The 23,755-nt window shown below is 41.8% G+C and overlaps 1 protein-coding gene across 1 annotated transcript in view; it reads right to left on the bottom strand.

The window, feature by feature from the left end:
- LOC115109461 (semaphorin-3E-like) overlaps positions 1–23,755 on the bottom strand; it is a 58,296-nt gene that overhangs the window by 16,827 nt on the left and 17,714 nt on the right. The window contains exon 2 of the mRNA XM_065009763.1: positions 2,210–2,370. Within this exon, the coding sequence (XP_064865835.1) occupies positions 2,210–2,370 (161 nt within the window). The remainder of the gene's footprint in view (positions 1–2,209; positions 2,371–23,755) is intronic.

The following is a 23,755-nucleotide window of genomic DNA, read 5'->3' as shown; positions in this document are numbered from 1 at the left end:
GAGATTATTTAGTTTACAAATGACTGAAAGTGAGCAAGAAAAAGGCCATTCTTGAACGTGAGGTGAGACATTATTACTAATTTCTAAATCAAGCCAGTTTGTTATTGGCCTACACCGGCCAAAGATGGACGATGCTGGGCCAATTGTGCTCCACCCAAAGGGACTTCCAATCACGGCCTGTTGTGATACAGTCAACCTAACTAAGAAATACATTTGTCGATACAATTCTCCCCCTACCCTCCCTCTTGGTAAGAGTCTATTGTCCTGCAAATAGCCCATAATAGTGCTGTACAACGAGACCCGTCAGGACTAGGCTACAGTACTACAGTAAGAGCAAAATAATCCTAACATTTCCACACCTTAATTGTAGTCTAACCAATACCCAAATGGAGATAACCAATACCCAAACAGAGATAACATAAAATGAGCGAGGAAAAAGGCCATTCTTGAACATGGGATCAGACATTCTTATTAATTTGTAAATCAATTCAGTTTGTTATCTCTCCAGGTCACATCCGGCATGAGCATCAAACTAGCATCTGTAGGAACGTAGTTTGCAATGTGATGCAGTATCTTAGACCGCTGCGCCACTCGGGAGCATCCAGCACCAAAGTTTTTCATGCTGATCAATTGCCTTGCACAAAGTATCAAATTACAGAGAGGTGTTGGTAAGCGTACATTGTCCTGCTAATAACCTGTAATGGGCTATTATAATACAGTACATGATGACCAGGTCAGGATAACCAAAACATTTCTTTATTAAAGACTAAGAATGTTGGTACTTATTTATTTTGATCCAAAGCCATGAATGAGTGAGTCACTCAGCTTTATGTAGGTGTCGAGGCTATATGACTGTGCCTTCAAATTGATTATTTAGCAGACATGCCTTGCTTATATTCAGTCAACACATATTTCTTAAGAATATCATGGAATATAATTGCCTGTATTGTCTATGGTAGAGTAGGTCAGGGCGTGACTAGGGGTGTTTAGTCTAGTTTATTATTTCTATGTGGGGTTCTAGGTTTATTTGTCTATGTTGATGTTTGTGTATGATTCCCAATTAGAGGCAGCTGGTAATCGTTGTCTCTAATTGGGGATCATACTTAGGTTGCATTTTATCCACCTATGGGTTATGGGATATTGTTCATGTTTAGTTGCTGGTTAGCACTCCATTGTCATCACGGTTTGTTTATTCATTCTTTTGTTTTGTATTTGCTTAAAGTTTCACTTTCATTAAAATAGGTGGAACTCCTTGGTCCGACCATTATTATTACAAATATCGTGACAGTAGCTGCTGCTTTTGCAACAGCTAATGGGGATCCTAATAAAATACCAAATATGAAATAGGTTCCTCCAAGATCCCCTCACCTCACCAAAGGTGCAAAAATGAACCATTTACTAGCAATGGTTCCTTGAAGAAGTCAAGGGGTTCATTGAGGATCTCCAGGGTTCCTGGAGCCACCAGTAATTCTAAGAGTTTAGTAAACATAGTGAATCTTTGTAATTCTAAAGGGTCAAGTTAGGACACAGCAACATGTTTGTATGGAAAACATCAGCCCCAAATCACTCTTTATCATCATTAAGTATATTATTAAATATATTATCAGTGATACTATGGAATTTCAAGAGAACAGATTAAAACATAATAATAAACATCCCCAAGACCTCATATAACTCAGTAGGAAATGGACAATAATAATCACATTACTTTACACTTAGAAATCTGCATTATATCTGCATGACAGATATGTTCCATAGTCAGTTGTAACTTATCCTCCTCTGTATGTCATTGTCTAACATAATTAAACAGAACTGAAGTTCATAACACCTTTAATTATTTACTACTTCAACCACCTTAGGGAAACAGTTAGATGTGACAGCCAGTCCCACCGACTCTATTGGCCAATAATTATTATTACACGTGTGTATAGTGCTGGAGAAATATTAGTAATACATTATGGAAACAATTTCACGTAGCCTATGAGATGTTAAGGAAAGTTGGGATTTGAGACTGGGCATATGGCAGTATCTCTCTCCTCTCTGTGTCCAGCCGTGCTCTTTATGGAAGGACTCTGTGTCCAAACTTTATTAACATAATAAAGACACACAAATATATACACTCTGTTTGGGTAACCTACTGACCTGGAGGGGCAAGAGTTCAAATCACCTCCACACACACACGCACATACAGACAGACAGACAGGCCTACCTCTCTGTGTTGGTGGTTAACTCTCTCCAGGCTGAGGGAGTACAGGGTGTTCTTAGCCCCTACATACAGCCTATCATGGGCCTCGTCCAACATCATGGTCTGGGTTTGCAGGGAGGGACCTGGTCCCTGGAACACCCACGTCCTGTTCAACTCCCATAGCTCTGTACAGAGAGAGAGAGAGAGAGAGAGAGAGAGAGAGAGAGAGAGAGAGAGAGGGGAGAGAGAGAGACAACGTTAGGTGGAAACCGAGATGCAATTCTTTACCTCCTGCCAAATGTACGACCATAGAATTGCACAAACCCACAAAAAATTCCAATCAAAGTTTGACAAACTCCCGTATCTGTAAGGTGAAATACCATCAGCAACATTTGTGACCTGTTGCCACAAAAAAAGGTAAACCAGTAGGTCAGAAACACAAAACAAATATTTATCTGCCTATTTATTCTTGACACAAACCGGTGAGTAGCACACATACACATTCCATGTCTCAATTGTCTCAAGGCTTAAAAATCCTTCTTTAATTGACCCGTGTCCTCCTTTTCACCTACACTGATTGAAGTGGATTTAACAAATGACACCAATAAGGGATCATACAGTACCTTTCACCTGGATTCACCTGGTCAGTTTATGCATTTTTTTGTGTGTTTTTAAAACTTTGTGATATCCAATTAGTAGTTACAGTCTTGTCCCATAGCTGCAACTCCCGTATGGACTCGGTAGAGGCAAAGGTCGAGAGCCATGCGTCCTCTGAAACACGGCCCTGACAAGCCGCACGGCTCGCTTAACCTGGAAGCCAGCTGCACCAATGTGTCGGAGGAAACACGTACAACTGCTGACGGAAGTCAGCGTGCATTCGCCCAGCCCACCACACGCGATGAGACAATGACATCCCAGCCTGCCAATCCTTTCCCTAACCCTAACAACTCTGGGCCAATTGTGCGCTGCCTCATGGGTCTCCTGGTTGCTTACATGTGTGTGTGCTGAATGAATACCCACAAATGAAACCCTCTATAAAACCAATGATGTAAAGACAAGATAAAGACCCTGGGTGATACAGAGCCTGATGATATGTACCTCTGAGTCTGCATGATCAGGCTACCTGCTGTTGAACTAGAGAAATAGAAAAACTGTCCTTGTCTAATGTAGAAGGTGGCACTGTAAAATGTATCCTTGCCAGGAGAGGGCGCAATCAGGTTCTGGGATGCTTCACCTGGGGAAAGTTTATGGGGTTCATACATGTTCCGGGATTGTCTTTCAAATAAAATCTGAAGCCCCATGTTTGTCAGGTAAAGCTTGAAGTTGAATATTACATTTTCATCATCAAAAGATCAATATTTTTGCCTCAACTTTTTATATCCTTAGGGCTGCCATTCATAACTAATTAGCTTATGTTATTACAAAATTTGTGTGCTATTTTGAATGACGGCACTAGCTAGTTAGCAAACCAAACCGAAACATTAGCGAGCAAGCCTTACGAAAGGTAATTCTGCTGTGAAATTATTGAACAGGCCTCCTAGTCAAGAGTCAAGACCAACAAAAAAGTGAGTGGAATAATAAATAGACTACCCAGTTAAAAAGTGAGTGGAATAACAAATAGACTACCCAGTTAAAAAGTGAGTGGAATAACAAATAGACTACCCAGTTAAAAAGTGAGTGGAATAACAAATAGACTACCCAGTTAAAAAGTGAGTGGAATAACAAATAGACTACCCAGAAAGTGAGTGGAATCATATTGGAGACCCAGCAGATTTCAAAGTAAAAAATAACAGAACTTAGGATGACATTTTGCCAAAGACGATCCTTTCAAATATTTTTGGTTTTGCCGCGGTCTGCGTGCCAACAGTTAACGGAGAGGTGAAATTACATCAGAGAGCCTGTTGTTGCTGCTGCATAGAGCCTCTCTCTGTGAGTACTACCAAAGATTATGGTGATGGGAGGACAAGGAGGTTTATTTATATACGGTATATATATATCTTGTAGGTGGTTGATGAGCTTTAATATTGTAGACATATTGCGGCTTCCATCAATATAATTGTCTACATCATTTCCAATCCTCCATATCTTTGTTTGTAAATATATATACAGTACCAGTCAAAAGTTTGGACACATCTACTCATTCAAGGGTTTTTCTTATTTTTTTTACTATTACTATTTTACATTGTAGAATAATTTTGAAGAAATCAAAACTATGAAATTACACATGGAATCATGTAGTAACCAAAAAAGTGTTAAACAAATCAAAATATATTTGAGATTTGAGATTCTTTAAAGTAGCCACCCTTTTCCTTGATGACAGCTTTGCACATTCCTGGCATTATTTCAACCAGACATGAAGGTCATTCAATACAGAACATTCCAAGAACTTCTAAAGTTTCTTCAAGTGCAGTTGCAAAAACCATCGAGCGCTATGATGAAACTGACTCTCATGAAGACCACCACAGGAAAGGAAGACCCAGAGTTACCTCTGCTGCAGAGGATAAATTCAGCCTCAGACATTGCAGCTCAAATAGAGGCTTGACAGAGTTCAAGTAACAGACACATCTCAACATCAACTGTTCTGAGGAAACTGCATGAATCAGGCATTTGTGGTCTAATTAATGCAAAGAAACCACTACTAAATAACACCAATAAGAAGAAGAGACGTGCTTGGGCCAAGAAGCATGAGCAATGGACATTAGACCGGTGGTATCTGTCATTTTGTCTGATGAGTCCAAATTTGAAATGATTGGTTCCAACCGCTATGAGACGCAGGGTAGGTGAACAGATGATTTCCGCATCCAACTCATCCCAAACCATTTCAATTCGGATCAGGTCGGGTGATTATTTAACCAGGTAGGGTAGTTGAGAACAAGTTATCATTTACAACTGCGACCTGGCTAAGATAAAGGCACATCCTCCATGCTTTTCCTCCGTGAAGCATGGAGGATGAAGTGTGATGGTGTGGTGGTGCTTTGCTGGTGACACTGTCTGTGATTTATTTCGAATTCAAGGCACACTTAACCATCATGGCTACCACAGCATTTTGCAGCGATCCCATCTGGTTTGCCGATTGTGGGACTATCATTTGTTTTTGACAGAGAACCAAGAAGGAGAGTGATGGAGTGCTGCATCAGATAACCTGGCCTCCACAATCACCCAACCTGAACCCAATTGAAATGGTTTGGGATGAGTTGGACCGCAGAGTGAAGGAAAAGCAGCCAACAAGTGCTCAGCCTCCTGAGGGGGAAAGAGGTGTTGTCGTGCTGTGTGGGTATGTGTGGACCAAGGTAATTCCTTAGTGATGTGAACACTGATGAACTTTAAGCTCCAATATAGGCTAATAATGAATGTAGGCTAACAGCCCCTTGCAGTCACCATGCATTTTAGATATGGTCAGAAAGTTAAAGTAATTATCTCATCTTTCAACAGCATTTACAGTAAAGCAGAGTAATACAAGCCAGGTGAATCAGAGACAGAACCTAAAGTATTAATGGAAATATATCTAGTACATGGTTCATGCTTTGTTGTATCATATGTTATATGAACTTGAAGATACATTTTGAATTACAGAGTGTCTGACCTAGATAGTGTCTGACCTAGATAAAGATACTGTATATCAGAGAGAACATTAGTAACATTCTCAAGCTTCTCCCAGAAGAGCCTTGGTAAGAACTTGGATTTCTGGGAAAGATGTTGTGATTACTGAAAGGGTTATTTGATCCTCACAGCCCAGCCTATCAGCTGTCCTGAGGGGAATAATTCCTTTCATCAGACAGGAAGCGGAAGTGTTGTCTTTATCTGACCCTGGGTAGCAGCTGTCCTTGGGCACATATCTAGCATCAGTTTACAGTCCACAAATCCTAACCTTAACTATTTGGGGAATAATGCAAAACGGGCAGTAGGTCAGTAACTAGGGGGAACATCAGCCTTTATCTCTTAGTTATTTATCGTAAAGTGGAAGTAGTGTGTCACTGGACCATGAGTTTGATTAGGATGGGGAAGTTTAATAGTGATTGAACACATGGTTCACACACACACGCAAAGGCCCATGCCCGTGCCCACACACACGCTGTTGAAGGAACTGGACCAAGGTGCAGCGTGGTAAGCGTACATTTTCTCTTTATTAACTCAAAATGACACCGACTAAACAATACACAAACAAACCGTGAAGCTTCAGGCTATGTTCCATCAAACAAAGTTAACTTCCCACAAACACAGGTGGGAAAAAGGGTACCTAAGTATGGTTCCCAATCAGAGACAACAATAGACAGCTGTCCCTGATTGAGAACCATACCCGGCCAAAACATAGAAATTAATAGAAACACAAAACATAGAATGCCCACCCCACTCACACCCTGACCAATCCAAAATAGAGACATAAAAAGGATCTTCGAGGTCAGGGCGTGACACACACACTGAGTAATCAATTGCATGTGCTCTATTGCTCAGAATTTGCTCTCAATTGATAATTGATCATATTGGAAGAAAAAAATACAACAAACTAAAGATCTGTGCGGCCCTCTGAATGATTATCTCAACCCAAAGTGGCCCCTTTACCAAAACTTGTGAGTAACACTGGTCTATGTCATAGAAAAAGCATGTGTTCTTAATATTTGTTTACTCTGTGTATTTTCTCTCTAATCAAACCCGTAAGGTGTTCCTTCTGTCATGTCTACAGCTCTGGAGCCCAGGTCTGGAGGTGAAGGACCAGAGTCAGAAGCTACCACCCCAGAGAGGGCCACTTCCCCTGGGCCCTGAAGCACAGAATTGAGACAGGGTCTGTAGTGTGTTAGGAAACCCCCTAAAGCTTCATAGTGTCAGGCAGAGCAGCCTAGCACACAGGTGGTTTATATGATCAAATGAGACCCTCTGTATTCCTCCCTTTCCCAAATTGGAGCTGCCATTTTCTCTTGCACTGAGGAGAGGAGAATACTCCTGGCTACCCTCACCATCTCCTCAGACATAACTTCTATGGAGTTATATGTCAAGGTTTAAGTTACTTCAAACACCTACAGGGCTTTCTAAATGCCAGTGTTTCAGGATGGGGATTCTGTTTTTTGTCATTTCAGCATCTGTTTTTAGTAGCGTTACATCTAGAGACAGAGAGTGTCTTTATAGTATTAGATATCTTGGTAGAGACAGATAGTTTCAGTTTATTTTTCAGATTTTAGATCCAGTCTCTTGGTTGTGCTACCATTAGAGATCTATGTGGTACAAGCAGAGTTAAGGATTGTTTTAAAAGGTATTAGATCTCTAGGTGCTATTAGGATTGAGATTAGTCTGGTTGTTCTGTTAGCATCATTGATATCAAACAGTGTGTGTGTGTGTGTTTTGTGCTATTAGATCTTTATGGTAGAGACAGAGGGGATGTGGCAGTGGTGTTATGCCAGTGCCCATATACGCTTCCTGTAATTATCTAATCCAGGCAGTTACAGCTCTTAAATGCATGCACGTGTACAAACACACACATGCACGCATGCTAACGCGAGCAGACACACATGATGCGAAAACACGCATATGTGGGGCTCACACACACCTCCAGATGAAACACATATGGAATGAGTAAGGACAGACAGGTGAAGTGGAGCAGGACAGAGTGTGTCTTTCACTGGGAAAGACTAAATATATGTTGTTCTCTAATTCTCTACTTCTCTAATGTTTCAGATGAACTACACATTTACTCATTGGATGCTTCTCCCATCGAACGGGTACCGTCCTATACGTATCTGGGGATTTGAATTGACAAACAATTCATGCTCATTAAATAACATGTGGAGCATAAAGAGCTAACATTTAAAGTGGGCTTCTTTTTTAGAAATAGATTTTGCCTCTCTCTAAATAGCAGGAAGCAGATTATACAGTCAACTTTCCTGCCAGTTAACTATGGGGACACTATTTATCAGATTACTGCAGCCACTACACTTACACCATTTATCATAGTGCTCTTCACTTTATCACAGGTGACAGTTTTAATACTCAGAACTGCATCCTGTATCAAGAGGTTGGCTGGTCCTCATTGAAGTCCCGTAGATCACTTAATTATTCCCTTTGCAAAGCTCTACTACACAAGCTTCCAACTTACCTAACCTCCTTGCTAACGTATAACAGAATGAGCTACCAAACCCGCTCGCATGATTGGTAAACTCTTGAGGTCCCTCTGGTCTTTAGGTAAATCCTTTAGTTTTAATGCCTACAAGTGTTGGAAAACCTACAAAATTCTTGATTCCCTGGTGCCGCTGGGGCAGTTTAGGACTCTGGTGTTGAATGAATTCATTGAGGATTACAGTTGTTTTGATTGATTGAGGTGGTTTATTTGTTGAAATTGTGGTGTCGAGGTTGTGCCTTGTGGTTATCTTTTATCTTTATCTTTTATCTCTTCTTGTTTATTTGTCATGTAAAAAAAAATCCTCCTGTTTGTGAGAAAATGTTTGTACTCGTGGCACCATTGGGAAAATACAAGTTTATATATAAATAAAAATGGATATGATGAAGTTAACACATCACTGGACCAAATCAAAAGTCCTTAATAATGATATTGAAGATGATGATAAGGATGAAGGTGACAATGAAGAGGATACTGAAAATGCGGATAACAACAATTATAATGATGGTGGTGGTGATAATGATGATGATGATTTATGATGATAATGACATTACAGGAAGTGAGTGAAGTAAATAGGATGATAATTTGATCATGCTGAGACATGCATAGCTAACAAAAGTCAAACAGTGTATAATTATCTAAAGCAGTTACTGCTGTTCCGTCTCTGTAGACACAGTAAGGAGATTTCTACTCCTCTCCTCTCTGTCATCTTCTGCAGCTGGTTGGTGTGTGAGTGTGTTACCGTGTGACTGTGTGCGTCTGTGTAACTCTGTGTGTGTGTTCTCCCCTCGCTCTCACTCTCTCCAGCTAAGTAGTGAACGAGGGAGTGTGTCTTTTGCTAAAACAAAATGAGAGTGAGACTGTTCTCCCATTTCAAATGGAAAACAGAAGGAGAGAAAAAAAGAGAGACTCCCTCATGACTAATCCTTTCATCACCCTCCTGTGAAGTGCTGAGAGATTGCAGGGGAGATTTAGAGAAATTAAATCATAATAAACTACTTAAATCCCTACCATGGCATCTCTGTAACTGTATTCCTACTGGAGCAGAGAGCAGAATGTATCAGACTGGGAGGAAACACGTCACGAAAAGGATGCACGCACATCACAGAGGCAGAAGGCCGTGTGTTGTTATGATTCTGGATGGCCAGATAGCTAGCAACAATAACAAGAAGTTGCCATGTGATGAATCGTAGGTGGCTTGTTTCAGCTTGTTGTATCTTTTATTGATACCATGTATTTGTTATGGTAATATGGCAAACATTCTCTAGTTAGCTAACCAACGACTGTGACAATGTCACGACTTCCACCGAAGTCGGCTCCTCTCCTTGTTCGTTGCGGCGGTCGACGTCACCGGCTTTCTAGCCATCGCCGCTCCATTTTTCATTTATCCATTTGTATTGTCTTGTTTTGCACACCTGGATTACATTCCCCAATCACACAATGTATTTATTCCTCTGTTCCCCCTCATGTCTTTGTGTGATATTGTTTGTGTGTTACGTGTTTTTTTGTAACGCCCCAAGATGGGGTTCGTTCTCTCCGTGTTATTTCACAAAGCTTGTTTTGAATTGTTAAACATTGATGTTTTGTGACGGTTTTTGCACGCTTTACACTTTGCCTTGTTGGCTGGAGGTTTTTGACGCAGCTGCGTCCGTCTGTAATCTCTCTCCTTCCCGAAATAAAGTGTGTGCGGCTGTTCACAATTCTCTGCTCTCCTGCACCTGACTTCACCACAAGTACGCACACGGCTGACAGACAATGTAATTCTGAGACAACAAGTGCTTATTGTGGATATCTATTTTTTTTTCAATAAACATTTGAAGAGTAAATCAAATCAAATCAAATGTTATTTGTGACATACGCCAAATACAACAGGTACTGTGAAATGCTTACTTACATGCCCCTAACCGACAATGCAGTTCAAAAGAGTTAACCTCTTGAACCTCTGGGGGCAGTATTTCATTTTTGGATGAAAAACGTTCCCGTTTTAAACAAGATATTTTGTCACGAAAAGATGCTCGACTATGCATATAATTGACAGCTTTGGAAAGAAAACATTCTGACGTTTCCAAAACTGCAAAGATATTGTCTGTGAGTGTCACAGAACTAATGCTACAGGCGAAACCATGATGAAATTTCATACAGGAAGTGAGCCAGATTTTGAATGCGCTGTGTTCCAATGTCTCCTTATATGGCTGTGAATGCGCAAGGAATGATAGATAGATATGTGAAAAACACCTTGAGGATTGATTCTAAACAACGTTTGCCATGTTTCTGTCAATATTATGGAGTTAATTTGGAAAAAAGTTTGCGTTGTAATGACTGAATTTTCGGGGGTTTTTCTTAACCAAACGTGATGAACAAAACGGAGCGATTTCTCCTACACAAATAATCTTTTTGGAAAAACGGAACATTTGCTATCTGAGAGTCTCCTCATTGAAAACATCCGAAGTTCTTCAAAGGTAAATGATTTTATTTGAATGCTTTTCTTGTTTTTGTGAAAATGTTGCCTGCTGAATGCTAGGCTTAATGCTATGCTAGCTATCAATACTCTTACACAAATGCTTGTGTAGCTATGGTTGAAAAGCATTTTTTGAAAATCTGAGATGACAGTGTTGTTAACAAAAGGCTAAGCTTGTGAGCCAATATATTTATTTCATTTCAATTGCGATTTTCATGAATAGTTAACGTTGCGTTATGGTAATGAGCTTGAGGCTATAATTACGCTCCCGGATACGGGATTGCTCGTCGCAACAGGTTAAGAAAATATTTACTAAATTAACTCATGTAAAAAAATCAAATCAAAAAGTAACACAATAAAATAACAATAACGAGGCTATATACAGGGGGTACATGTAAGGGGTGTGTGACTAGCTGCAGGGAAGTCAGGCGCAGGAGAGCAGAACTGGGTAATAACCAGAGCAGTTTAATGTGCAAAATCAACGGCACCCAGAACAACAAAATATGGATACAAAATAACGCGTTGCGAACCAGTCAGATGCACAAGCACTTTAAAACAAACAATTTCACACACAGACATGGGGGGAACAGAGGGTGAAATACCCGACAAGTAATGAAGGAATGTAAACCAGGTGCGTGGGAAAACAAGACAAAACAAATGGAAAATGAAAGGTGGATCGGCGATGGCTAGAAGACCGGTGAAGTCGACCGCCGAACGCCGTTCTAACAAGGAGAGGAACCAACTTCGGCGGAAGTTGTGACAGTACCGGTACCGAGTCAATGTGTGGGGGTACAAGTTAGTCAAAGTAATTTGTACATATACTGTAGGTAGGGGTAAAGTGACAATGCATTGATAATAAACAACGAGTAGCAGCAGTGGGTGGCCATTTGATAAATTGTTCAGCAGTCTTACGGTTTGGGGGTAAAAGCTGTTAAGGATCCTTTTGGTCCTAGACTTGGCACACCGGTACCGCTTGCAGTGATGTAGCAGAGAGAACAGTCTATGAGTTGACTAGAGTCATTGACAATTCTAGGGCCTTCCTCTGACACCACCTAGTATATAGGTCCCGGATGGCAGGAAGCTTGGCCCCAGTGATGTACTGGGTCATACGCACTACCCTCTGTGGCACCTTACGGTCAGATGCTGAGCAGTTTCCATACCAGGCAGGGATGCAACCGGTCAGGATGCTCTCAATGGTGCAGCTGTACAACTTTTTGAGGATCTGGGCACCCATACCAAATCTTTTCAGTCTCACGACTGTCTTAGTATATTGGACCATGACAGTTTGTTGGTGATGTGGACACCAAGGAACTTGAAACTTCCAACCCGCTCCACTACAGCAACGCCAATGTTAATGGGGACCTGTTCAGCCCTGTATTCCACGATCAGCTCCTTTGATTTGCACACATTAATGGATAGCACTATGTGACATCGTGTATCTCTCGTCTGAAGAAGAGGACCAACGCATGGTACGTGTTCATGATAATTTATTCAAACTGAACACTGAAACAAAACAACAAAGTAGAACAATACGAAACAGTTCTGTCTGGTGCAGACACAAAACAGAAAACAACTACCCACAAAACACAGGTGGAAAAAGGCTGCCTAAGTATGATTCCCAATCAGAGACAACGATAGACAGCTGTCCCCGATTGAGAACCAAAACATAGAAACACAAAACCTAGAAATAAAGAACATAGAATCACCACCCAAGTCACAACCTGACCAAACCAAATAGAGACGTAAAAAGGCTCTCTAAGGTCAGGGTGTGACACATCGGCTGATGTAAAAAGGGCTTCATAAATACATTTGATTGATTGACTGATGGTGAGGTTGTTGTCCTGGCACCACACTGTCCAGGTTTCTAACCTCCTCCCTATAGGCTGTCTCATCATTGTTGCTGATCTGTTGTGTTGTCAGCCAACTTAATGTTGGTGTTGGAGTCGCGTTTGGCCACACAGTCATGGGTGAACAGGTAGTACAGGAGGGGACTAAGCATGCACCCCTGAGGGGCCCGAGTGTTGAGGATCAGGGTGGCAGATGTGTTGTTGTCTACCTTTACTACCTGGGGGCTGCCTGTCAGGAAGTCCAGGATCCAGTTGCAGAGGGAGGTGCTTAGTCCCAGGGTCCTTAGCTTAGTGATGAGCTTTGTGGGCACTATAGTGTAGAACACTGAGCTGTAGTCAATGAATAGCATTCTCACATACTGTAGGTGTTCCTTTGTCCAGGTGGGAAAGGGCAGTGTGGAGTGCGATTGAGATTGCGTCATCTGTGGATCTGTTGGGGCCGTATGCAAATTGGAGTGGGTCCAGTGTTTCCGGGATGATGGTGTTGATGTGAACCATGACAGCTCGTGGCTGGGTTTCCCTTTGTAGTCCGTAATAGTTTGCAAAACCTGCCACATCCGACGAGCGTTAGAGCCGGTGTCGTACGATTCAATCTTAATCCTGTATTGACGCTTTTGCTTGTTTGATGGTTCATCTGAGGGCATAGCAGGATTTCTTATAAGCGACCGGATTAGTGTCCTGCTCCTTGAAAGCAGCAGCTCTAACCTAGCAGCTCGGTGCAGATGTTGCCTGTAATCCATGGCTTCTGGTTGGGATATGTACGTACAGCCACTATGGGGTCGACGTCATCGATGCACTTATTGATGAAGCCGTTGACTGAGGTGGTATAATCCTCAATGCCATTGGATGAATCCCGGAACATATTCCAGTCTGTTCTAGCAAAACAGTCATATAGCGTAGCATCTGACCATGTCCTTATTGTGCGAGTCACTGGTACTTCCTGCTTTAGTTTTTCCTTCTAAGCTGGAATCAGGAGGATATAATTATGGTCAGATTTGCCAAATGGAGGGCGAGGGAGAGCTTTGAATGATTCTCTGTGTGTGAAGTAAAGGTGGTCTAGAGTTTTTTTTCTTTGGTTGCATGTGACATGCTGGTAGAAATGAGGTAAAACTTATTTAAGTTTGCCTGCATTAAAATCCCCGGCCACTAGGAGCGTCGCTTCTGGATGAGCATTTTCTTGTTTGCTTATGGTCTTATATAGTTTGATGAGTGCGGTCTTAGTGCCAGCATCGGTTTGTGGTGGTAAATAGATGGCTACGGATAATCTAGATAAGACCTCTCTTGGTAGATAGAGTGGTCTACAGCTTATCATGAGGTACTCTTCCTCGGGAGAGCAATAACTTCTTAAATATTAGACATTAGGCACCAGTTGTTATTGACAAATAGACACACACCCCCGCCCCTTGTCTTACCAGACATTTAACATTTAACATTTAACATTTAAGTCATTTAGCAGACGCTCTTATCCAGAGCGACTTACAAATTGGTGCGTTCACCTTAAGACATCCAGTGGAACAGCCACTTTACAATAGTGCATCTAAATCTTTCAAGGGGTGGGGGTGAGAAGGATTACTTTATCCTATCCTAGGTATTCCTGAAAGAGGTGGGGTTTCAGGTGTCTCCGGAAGGTGGTGATTGACTCCGCTGTCCTGGCGTCGTGAGGGAGTTTGTTCCACCATTGGGGGGCCAGAGCAGCGAACAGTTTTGACTGGGCTGCGCGGGAACTGTACTTCCTCAGTGGTAGGGAGGCGAGCAGGCCAGAGGTGGATGAACGCAGTGCCCTTGTTTGGGTGTGGGGCCTGATCAGAGCCTGGAGGTACTGAGGTGCCGTTCCCCTCACAGCTCCGTAGGCAAGCACCATGGTCTTGTAGCGGATGCGAGCTTCAACTGGAAGCCAGTGGAGAGAGCGGAGGAGCGGGGTGACGTGAGAGAACTTGGGAAGGTTGAACACCAGACGGGCTGCGGCATTCTGGATGAGTTGTAGGGTTTAATGGCACAGGCAGGGAGCCCAGCCAACAGCGAGTTGCAGTAATCCAGACGGGAGATGACAAGTGCCTGGATTAGGACCTGCGCCGCTTCCTGTGTGAGGCAGGGTCGTACTCTGCGGATGTTGTAGAGCATGAACCTACAAGAACGGGCCACCGCCTTGATGTTAGTTGAGAACGACAGGGTGTTGTCCAGGATCACGCCAAGGTTCTTAGCGCTCTGGGAGGAGGACACAATGGAGTTGTCAACCGTGATGGCGAGATCATGGAACGGGCAGTCCTTCCCCGGGAGGAAGAGCAGCTCCGTCTTGCCGAGGTTCAGCTTGAGGTGGTGAGCCGTCATCCACACTGATATGTCTGCCAGACATGCAGAGATGCGATTCGCCACCTGGTCATCATCAGAAAGGAGAAGATTAATTGTGTGTCGTCTGCATAGCAATGATAGGAGAGACCATGTGAGGTTATGACAGAGCCAAGTGACTTGGTGTATAGACGTAGTAGCTCTGTCCTGCCAATGCACGGAAAACACAGCCAGCTCTATATTACCCGTGTCGTCGTTCAGCCACGACTCAGTGAAACAGATTGAGTTTTTATTGTCCCATTGGTAGGATCTTAATTGTATATCGTCCAGTTTATTTTCTAATGCACGTTGGACAATAGTATGGATAGTGGTGAAGGTTTACTCACTCGCCTCACTCGCCTCACAAGGAACCCCGACCTCCACCCCTTTTTCTCCATCTTTTCTTCACGAGATTGACAGGGATTTGGGCCTGGTCTCGAGAAAGTAGTGTATCCTTCACGTCGGACTAGTTAAAGAAAATATCTTTGTCCAGTTTAAGGTGAGTCATCGTTGTTCTAATGTCAATAATCCTTTTTGGTCATAAGAGACTGTAGCAGCAACATTATGTACTAAATAAGTTTGAAACAAAGCGAAAAAACAAATTAAACTAACAAAATAGCACAGTTGGTTAGGAGCCCGTAAAAATATAGTTTACATGTTGCAACCAGTCATTTGATTCTATGACAACCCCATCTGTTTTACACAAAAGTTGTTAAACAACCCACCCATCTATAATTCTATTTGTTGGAAAAAGTTGATGCCTTGCCAGCACTAACCACATGGGGTCCTACTAATCATTCCAAACAACCCAAAATGAACCCAAAATTATCCAAAATAACCCCAAACAGGTACCCAAAATAACTGAAAAGTCCTCTAAAGCACCCCAAACAGGTACCCAAAATGAACCCAAAACTCCTCAAAAGCAGTGTTGTAAAGTACTTATGAAATTAAAAATAATTTTTTTGAGATATCAATACTTTCATATTTATAGTTTTGACAACTTTTACTTTTACTTCACTACATTCCTAAAGACATCAATGTACTTTTCACTCCATACATTTTCCCTGACACCCAAAAGGTGGTACTTAGCCGGACAGGGAAATGGTCCAATTCACACACGTATCAAGGGATCATCCGTGGTCATCACTACTGCCTTTAATCTGGCGGACTCACTAAACACAAATGATTCTTTGTATGTCTTGGAGTGTGCCCCTGGCTATTCTTAAATAAAATAAAAACAATAACATTTTGCAGTTTAGTTTGCTTAATGTAAGCAATTTGAAATTATTTACTTTTACTTCTACTTTCGATAAGTATATTTTTGCAATTAAAATATACTATGATACTTAAATATATTTAAAACCAAATACTATTAGACTTTTACTAAAGTCACATTTTACTGGGTGCCTTTCACTTTTACTTGTCATTTTCTATAAAGGCATATCTACTTCTACTAAAGTATGACAATTGGGTAGTATTTCCACAACTGCCCAAAAGTACCCTTAACATCCCAAAACAGGTACCCACAAGAACCCCTAAGTACCAAAAGAACCCCAAACATCCCTGAACATGTACCCAAATGATCAGTTTAAAGTCACGTTTCGGGAGGGCTCCCGGACCACCACACTATTGGGAACGATGTCACAGAGTACAATAAGAGCCACATTGAGTAGGACGGGGAGGGGGACAAGGGGGGGCTAGGGCAGAAGAGAAGAGCTGGGGAAGAAGAAAGAAGAGAGGGGAAGAGGACATGAGAACGGCAGTGTGGGTAACAGGGGTAGAGGGGTAGATGAAGAGGTGGTGGTGAGTTAAAACAGAGTTGGGAAAGCAGAGAAAAAGAGTAGGGATGACAACAGAAGAAGGAGAAGAGAAGGTTGGAGAAGCGACCTCTGATCTTTGAATGAGTGTGTACATCTGGAAAGCAGGAGAACCAGATTGCCTGACATAATACTGCCTGTAGAGAACAACAACAGAACAAACACACTTTCATGTGGTTCACCCCAACTCTGTTTTAAGTTTAATGTGAATGGAGTTTGCAGTGCTTTATGGGGTGTCAAACCTTGTTGTAGCCCAAAGGAGAGACAGACATCAGAGTGCTAGTATTTTTTTTAGCCCTGGTCACGTCAGACACAACGAGACATAGTATCTTAGAGTTTACAGAGAGTCTATAATGATGGAGTTAGATTAAAGCCCAGCGAGTAAAGTAGAACCCCCAAGAAAATTCCTCTCTAGAACCTTAAACACTATGTGCTCCATGGTGTGTCTGTGGCGATAGTAAAGGCAGAGGTTCATTTAAAGTGAGGAAATGGAGGGCCTGCTAGCTATAGGCAAACAGATTGCAATGTGCTGCCTGATCAAATATGACCATTTCACCTTCTGCGTCCCCTCATTCCCTCTCTCTCACCCTGGTGTTTGTACAGTGGTAAAGGTGCAGAACAGAAGTCACGGTCTCGCCAGTTGTTTCTCCTTCTGGACAGTAATGGATAGTAATGAGCTACGGAGCACACTCAACATGAAGAGAGAGAGAGGGAGAGAGAGATTGTAATTTAACAGTACCTTTGTTGGCCAATATTAACATAATTATTAATAATACTTAATTGTAACGGACCTAAAAAGTTACATCCAATATCTCTGCAAACTCCACCAGAGAGAGAGAGAGAGAGAGAGAGAAAGGTTGAAACAGAGAAAGAGAGAGAATCCTATAAGATGCTAAAGATACCGTCCCCTGAGGTGATTCAGAACATGGCCCTCTCACATCCTCTCCAGGTGGTTTAAGTACTATATAAAGACTTTATAAAGCTGTATTATTTCTGTTTTATCTCCAGAGCTGAACCAGTCAGTGGGGAGAATAGTAGTAATTATAGAGTAGGCAGAACAGACTTAATACAGCTCCTCACTTTACACATTATATTTAATGAGAAAAATCACCCTAATTTAAAAGATACAGCATTTCGCCTAAAAAACAAAGGACTTCATGCAACACTGGTATTCCCCAACTCATTCATCATCACAAACCCACCTCCAGCTTAAACCAGTTAAGACAGTTAAACATATACAGCAGCTCTCTTCTGTTCTAGTCTGGGAGGGAAGGTTTATTTTACCGCTCAGAGGGTGGCTCCCTACTGGTAATTACTACCTGCACATTGCACAGTAGAACATCAACAACTGAACAGAGGAATAAGGGCCAGACATAAGGATGGAACAGAGCTATGGATGATCAGAAATGATCAGAACGCAAACGGTGGAAAGGTCTAAAATGTGCTATCTCACTAAAATGGCCCAACTTTAAAATGGCTCAGGAAGGGAATAGTTATGTCAAAGTTGAAGCACAGTATATATATATATATATATTATTTCTTAAAGTGTTCAGGTGATGATATCAGATTGTTTAGATAGAGCTAATGTCAGACATTAAGATTAGTGTCAGACACTAAGATAAACTGCTGTCGCTAACATTTTGTAGTGAAAAATGTTCATCTCAGACAACTCGAACAGTGAGCTGCTAAAAGCTTTCATCGGCCATACTTCACCACTACACTGCTTAAACCACATATACCTTAAATATTTCCAACATACTTCCACGCAGTAAAACCTTATAGTAAAGACAGCTGATGTCCTCTCGCCCTATTGTAGAAGGCACTCTGAAGTGGTTTAAAATATGCTTAACACACATACAGTATATATACACTACCATGCAGAAGTTTGGGGTCACCTTAGAAATGTCCTTGTTTTTGAAAGAAAAGCAAATTGTTTGTCCACTAAAATAACATCAAATTGATCAGAAATACAGTGTAGACATTGTTAATGTTGTAAATGACTATTGTAGCTGGAAATGGCAGATTTTTTAATGGAATATCTACATAGGCATACAGAGGCCCATTATCAACAACCATCACTCCTGTGTTCCAATGGCACGTTGTGTTAGCTAATCCAAGTTTATAATTTTAAAAGGCTAATTGATCATTAGAAAACCCTTTAGCAATTATGTTAGCACAGCTGAAAACTGTTGTTCTGATTAAAGAAGCAATACAACTGACATTCTTTAGACTAATTGAGTATCTGGAGCATCCGGATATGTGGGTTCAATTACAGGCTCAAAATGGCCAGAAACAAAGACCTTCCTTCTGAAACTCATCAGTCTATTCTTATTCTGAGAAATTAAGGCTATTCCGTATGAGAAATTTCCAAGAAACTGAAGATCTTGTACAAGGCTGTGTACTACTCCTTTCACAGAACAGTGCAGACTATCTCTAACCAGAATAGAAAGAAGAGTGGGAGGCCCCGGTGCACAACTGTATTTGGGGAGTTTCTCCCATTCTTCTCTGCAGATCCTCTCAAGCTCTTTCAGGTCTCTCCAAAGATGTTTGATCGGATTCAAGTCCTGGCTCTGGCTGGGCCATTCAAGGACATTCAGAGACTTGTCCAAAAGCCAGTCCTGAGGTGTCTTGGCTGTTGAGTCGTTGTCATGTTGGAAGGTGAACCTTCCCCCGAGTCCCAGTCCCTGCCACTGAAAAACATTGCCACAGCATGATGCTGCAACCACAATACTTCCCTGTAGGGATGGTGCCAGGTTTCCTCCAGATGTGACGCTTGGCATTCAGTCCAAAGAGTTCAATCTTGCTTTCATAAGACCAGATAATCTTGTTTCTTATGGTCTGAGAGACTTTAGGTGTCTTTAGGCAAACTCCAAGTGGGCTGTCATGTGCATTTTATTAAGTAGTGGCTTCTGTCTGGCCATTCTACAATAAAGGCCTGATTGGTGGAGTGCTGCAGAGATGGTTGTACTTCTGGAAGGTTCTCCCATCTCCACAGAGGAGCTCTAGAGCTCTGTCAGAGCGAGCATCGGGTTCTTGGTCACCACCCTGACCAAGGCCCATCTCCCCCAATGGCTCAGTTTGGCTGGGCGTCCAGCTCTAGGAAGAGTCTTTGTGGTTACAAACTTCTTACATTTAAGAATGATAGAGGCCACTGTGTTCTTGGGGACCTTCAATGCTGCAGAAAGATTTTGGTACCCTTCCCCAGATCTTTGCCTCGACACAAAACTGTCTCGGAGCTCTACGGACAATTCCTTCAACCTCATGGCTTGGTTTTTGCTCTGACGTGCACCGTCAAATGTGGGACCCTACATAGACAGGTGTGTGCCTTTCCAAATCATGTCCAACCACTAGAATATACTACAGGTGGACTCCAATCAAGTTGTAGAAACATCTCAAGGCTGATCAATTGGAACAGGATTCACCTGAGCTCAAATTCGAGTCTCATAGCAAAGGGTCTAGAATAGCAATGTAAATAAAATATTTCTGTTTATGCAAAAATGTCTTAAAACTTGTTTTTTCTTTGTCATTATGGGGTTTTGTGTGTAGAATGCTGAGGATGTTTTATTATTTAATCCATTTTAGAATAAGGCTGAAACGTAACAAAATGTGTAAAAAGTCAAGGGGTCTGAAAATTTTCCGAAGGCACTCTGTATATATATATTTAAAAAAGTATATATATATATACAGTTGAAGTCATATGTTTACATACACCTTAGCCAAATACATTTAAACTCAGTTTTTCCACAAATCCTGAATTTAATCCTAGTAAACACTCCCTGTCTTAGGTCAGTTAGGATCACCACTTTATTTTAAGAATGTGAAATGTCAGAATAATAGTAGAGAGAATTGTTTATTTCAGCTTTTATTTCTTTCATCACATTCCCAGGGGGTCAGAAGTTTACATACACTCAATTAGTATTTGATCGCATTGCCTTTAAATGGTTTAACCTGGGTCAAACGTTTCGTGTATCCTCCCACAAGCTTCCCACAAAAAGTTGGGTGAATTTTGGCCCATTGTTCCTGACAAAGCTGGTGTAACTGAGTCAGGTTTCTAGACCTCCTTGCTCGCACACGCCTTTTCAGTTCTGCCCACAAAAGTTCTCTAGGATGAGGTCAGGGCTTTGTGATGGCCACTCCAATACCTTGACTTTGTTGTCCATAAGCCATTTTGCCTCAACTTTGGAAGTATGCTTGGGGTCATTGTCCATTTGGAAGACCCATTTGCGACCAAGCTTTAACTTCCCGACTGTCTTTCCCTTCTCATGATTCCATCTATTTTGTGAAGTGCACCAATCCCTCCTGCAGCCAAGCACCCCCACAAAATGACACTGCCACCCCCGTGCTTCACGTTGGGATAGTGTTCTTCGGCTTGCAAGCCTCACCCTTTTTCCTCCAAACCTAACGATGGTCATTATGGCCAAACAGTTCTATTTTTGTTTCGTCAGACCAGAGGACATTTCTCAAAAAAGTACGATCTTTGTCCCCATGTGCAGTTGCAAACTGTAGTCTGTTTTTTTTTATGGCGATTTTGGAGCAGTGGCTTCTTCCTTGCTGAGCGGCCATTCAGGTTATGTCGATATAGGACTCGTTTTACTGTGGGAATAGATACTTTTGTACCTGTTTCCCTCACCATCTTCACAAGGTCCTTTGCTGTTGTTCTGGAATTGATTTGCACTTTTCACACAAAAGAACGTTCATCTCTAGGAGACAGAACGCATCTCCTTCCTGAGCGGTATGACGGCTCATGGTGTTTATACTTGTGTACTATTGTTTGTACAGATGAACGTGGAATGTTCAGGCGTTTGGAAATTGTTCCCAAGGATGAACCAGACTTGTGGAGGTCTCCAATTTTTTTTCTGTGGTCTTGGCTGATTTCTTTTGATTTCCCCATGATGTCAAGCAACGAGGCACTGAGTTTGAAGGTAGGCCTTGAAACACATCCACAGGTACACCTCCAATTGACTCAAATGATGTAAATTAGCATATGAGAAGCTTCTAAAGCCATGACATAATTTTCTCGGATTTTCCAAGCTGTTTTAAAGGCACAGTCAAATTACTTGTGTCATGCACAAACTAGATGTCCTAACCGACTTGCCAAAACTATAGTTTGTTAACATGAAATTTGTGGAATGGTAGAATAACGAGATTTAATGACTCCAGCCTAAGTGTATGTAAACTTCCGACTTCAACTGTATATATATATATGTCACACTATATATATACAAAAGCATATGAACACATCTTCAAATTAAAGGATTTGGTTGTTTCAGTCACACCCATTGCTGACAGGTGTAAAAATCGAGCATATAGCCATGCTATCTCCATAGACAAACATTGGCAGTAAAATGGTCTTACTGAAGAGCTCAGTGAGTTTCAACAAGGCACCGTCGTAGGATTTCACCTGTTCAACAAGTCAGTTCGTCAAATGTCTGACCCGCTAGAGCTTCTCCGACCAACTGTAAGTGCTGTTATTGTGTAATGGAAACGTCTAGGAGCAAAAATTGCTCAGCTGCGAAGTGGTAGGCCACACAAGCTCAAAGATTGGGACCACTGAGTGCTGAAGTGCGTAACGTGTAAAAAATGTCTGTTCTCGAATGCAACACTCACTACTGAGTTCCAAACTGCCTCTGGAAGCAACGTGGCTGAGCAGCCACACACAAGCCTAAGATCACCTTGATCAATGCCAAGAGTCGGCTGGAGTGGTGTAAAGCTCGCCGCAATTGGACTATGGAGATGCGTTCTCTGGAGTGATGAATCATGCTTCACCATCTGGCAGTCCGACGGACAAATCTGGGTTTGGTGGATGCCAGGAGAACACTAACTGCCAGAATGCATAGTACCAACTGTAAAGTATGGTGGAGGAGGAATAATGGTCTGTGGCTGTTTTTCATGATTCGGGCTAGGCCCCTTAGTTCCAGTGAAGGGACATCTTCACGCTATAGCACACACTAACATTCTAGATGGTTCTGTGCTTCCAACTTTGTGGCAACAGTTTGGGGAAGCCTTTCCTGTTTCAGAATGACAATACCCCCGTGCACAAATTGAGGGCCATACAGAAATGGTTTGTCGAGATCGGTGTGGAAGAACTTGACTGGCCTGCACAGAGCCCTGACCTCAACCCCAACGAACATCATTAGGATGATTTGGAATGCCGACTGCCAGCCAGGCCTAATCCTCTAACATCAGTGCCGACCTCACTAATGCTCTTGTGGCAGAACGGAATCAAGTCCCCTCAGCAATGTTCCAACGTCTAGTTGAAAGCCTTCCCAGGAGAGTGGAGGCTGTTATAGCAGCAAAGGGTGGACAAACTCCATATTATTGCCCTTGATTTTGGAATGAGATGTTCGACAAGCAGGTGTCCATAGTGTATATACTGTGTGCTTTTAACTGTGTGGATGTATGTAATAGGTATAGTATATGTGGTTTAAGTAGTATCCTGGTTAAGTATGGGCCATGAGGGCTTTTAGCAACTCACTGTTTGAGTTGTCTGAGGGGAAAATGTTCCACTAAAACAGGGCAGAGACAGGAGTTTTTTTAAGTGAACATGTCTGACATTAGCTCTGTCTAAACAATATGACATTATCATCTGGACACTTAATTCCCCATGCAAGGAAAATCGGAGGTTTAAGAAAAAATATGTACCAATGTTACAAATTGATTATGCTTTCTAAATAAATATTAATTTGGCAGAGATACTGTTTGAAGTATCCCAATTTTTGTCAGATGTTAAGTCAGTTCTGTGGTCTTCAGCAGAAATTCATTTTGGCTATTCAAATCAGACACATTTCACGAAAATATATTTTAGCAGTCTTGCCCGTCTGTCTCTCTATATTACACTTGGTGTCTGATGTTATTTCTGAGGAATTGGAGGAGACAATTTTTATAATTCTCTGATGGATTGGACATTACTGTGCGGTAGAATAATAATTTTCCCTGTGAACAGAAGATGCAGAGGAGTACCTATCACTTTCAATCCCTGTAACAACTTTTGCTCAGAGTTTTATGAGATTCCTAAAC

Source organism: Oncorhynchus nerka, linkage group LG25 (genome assembly GCF_034236695.1).
Source record: "Oncorhynchus nerka isolate Pitt River linkage group LG25, Oner_Uvic_2.0, whole genome shotgun sequence".
Taxonomy (NCBI): domain Eukaryota; kingdom Metazoa; phylum Chordata; class Actinopteri; order Salmoniformes; family Salmonidae; genus Oncorhynchus; species Oncorhynchus nerka.
The sequence above is the reverse complement of the archived record's forward strand: the minus strand, read 5'-3'. Positions and strand labels throughout refer to the sequence as shown.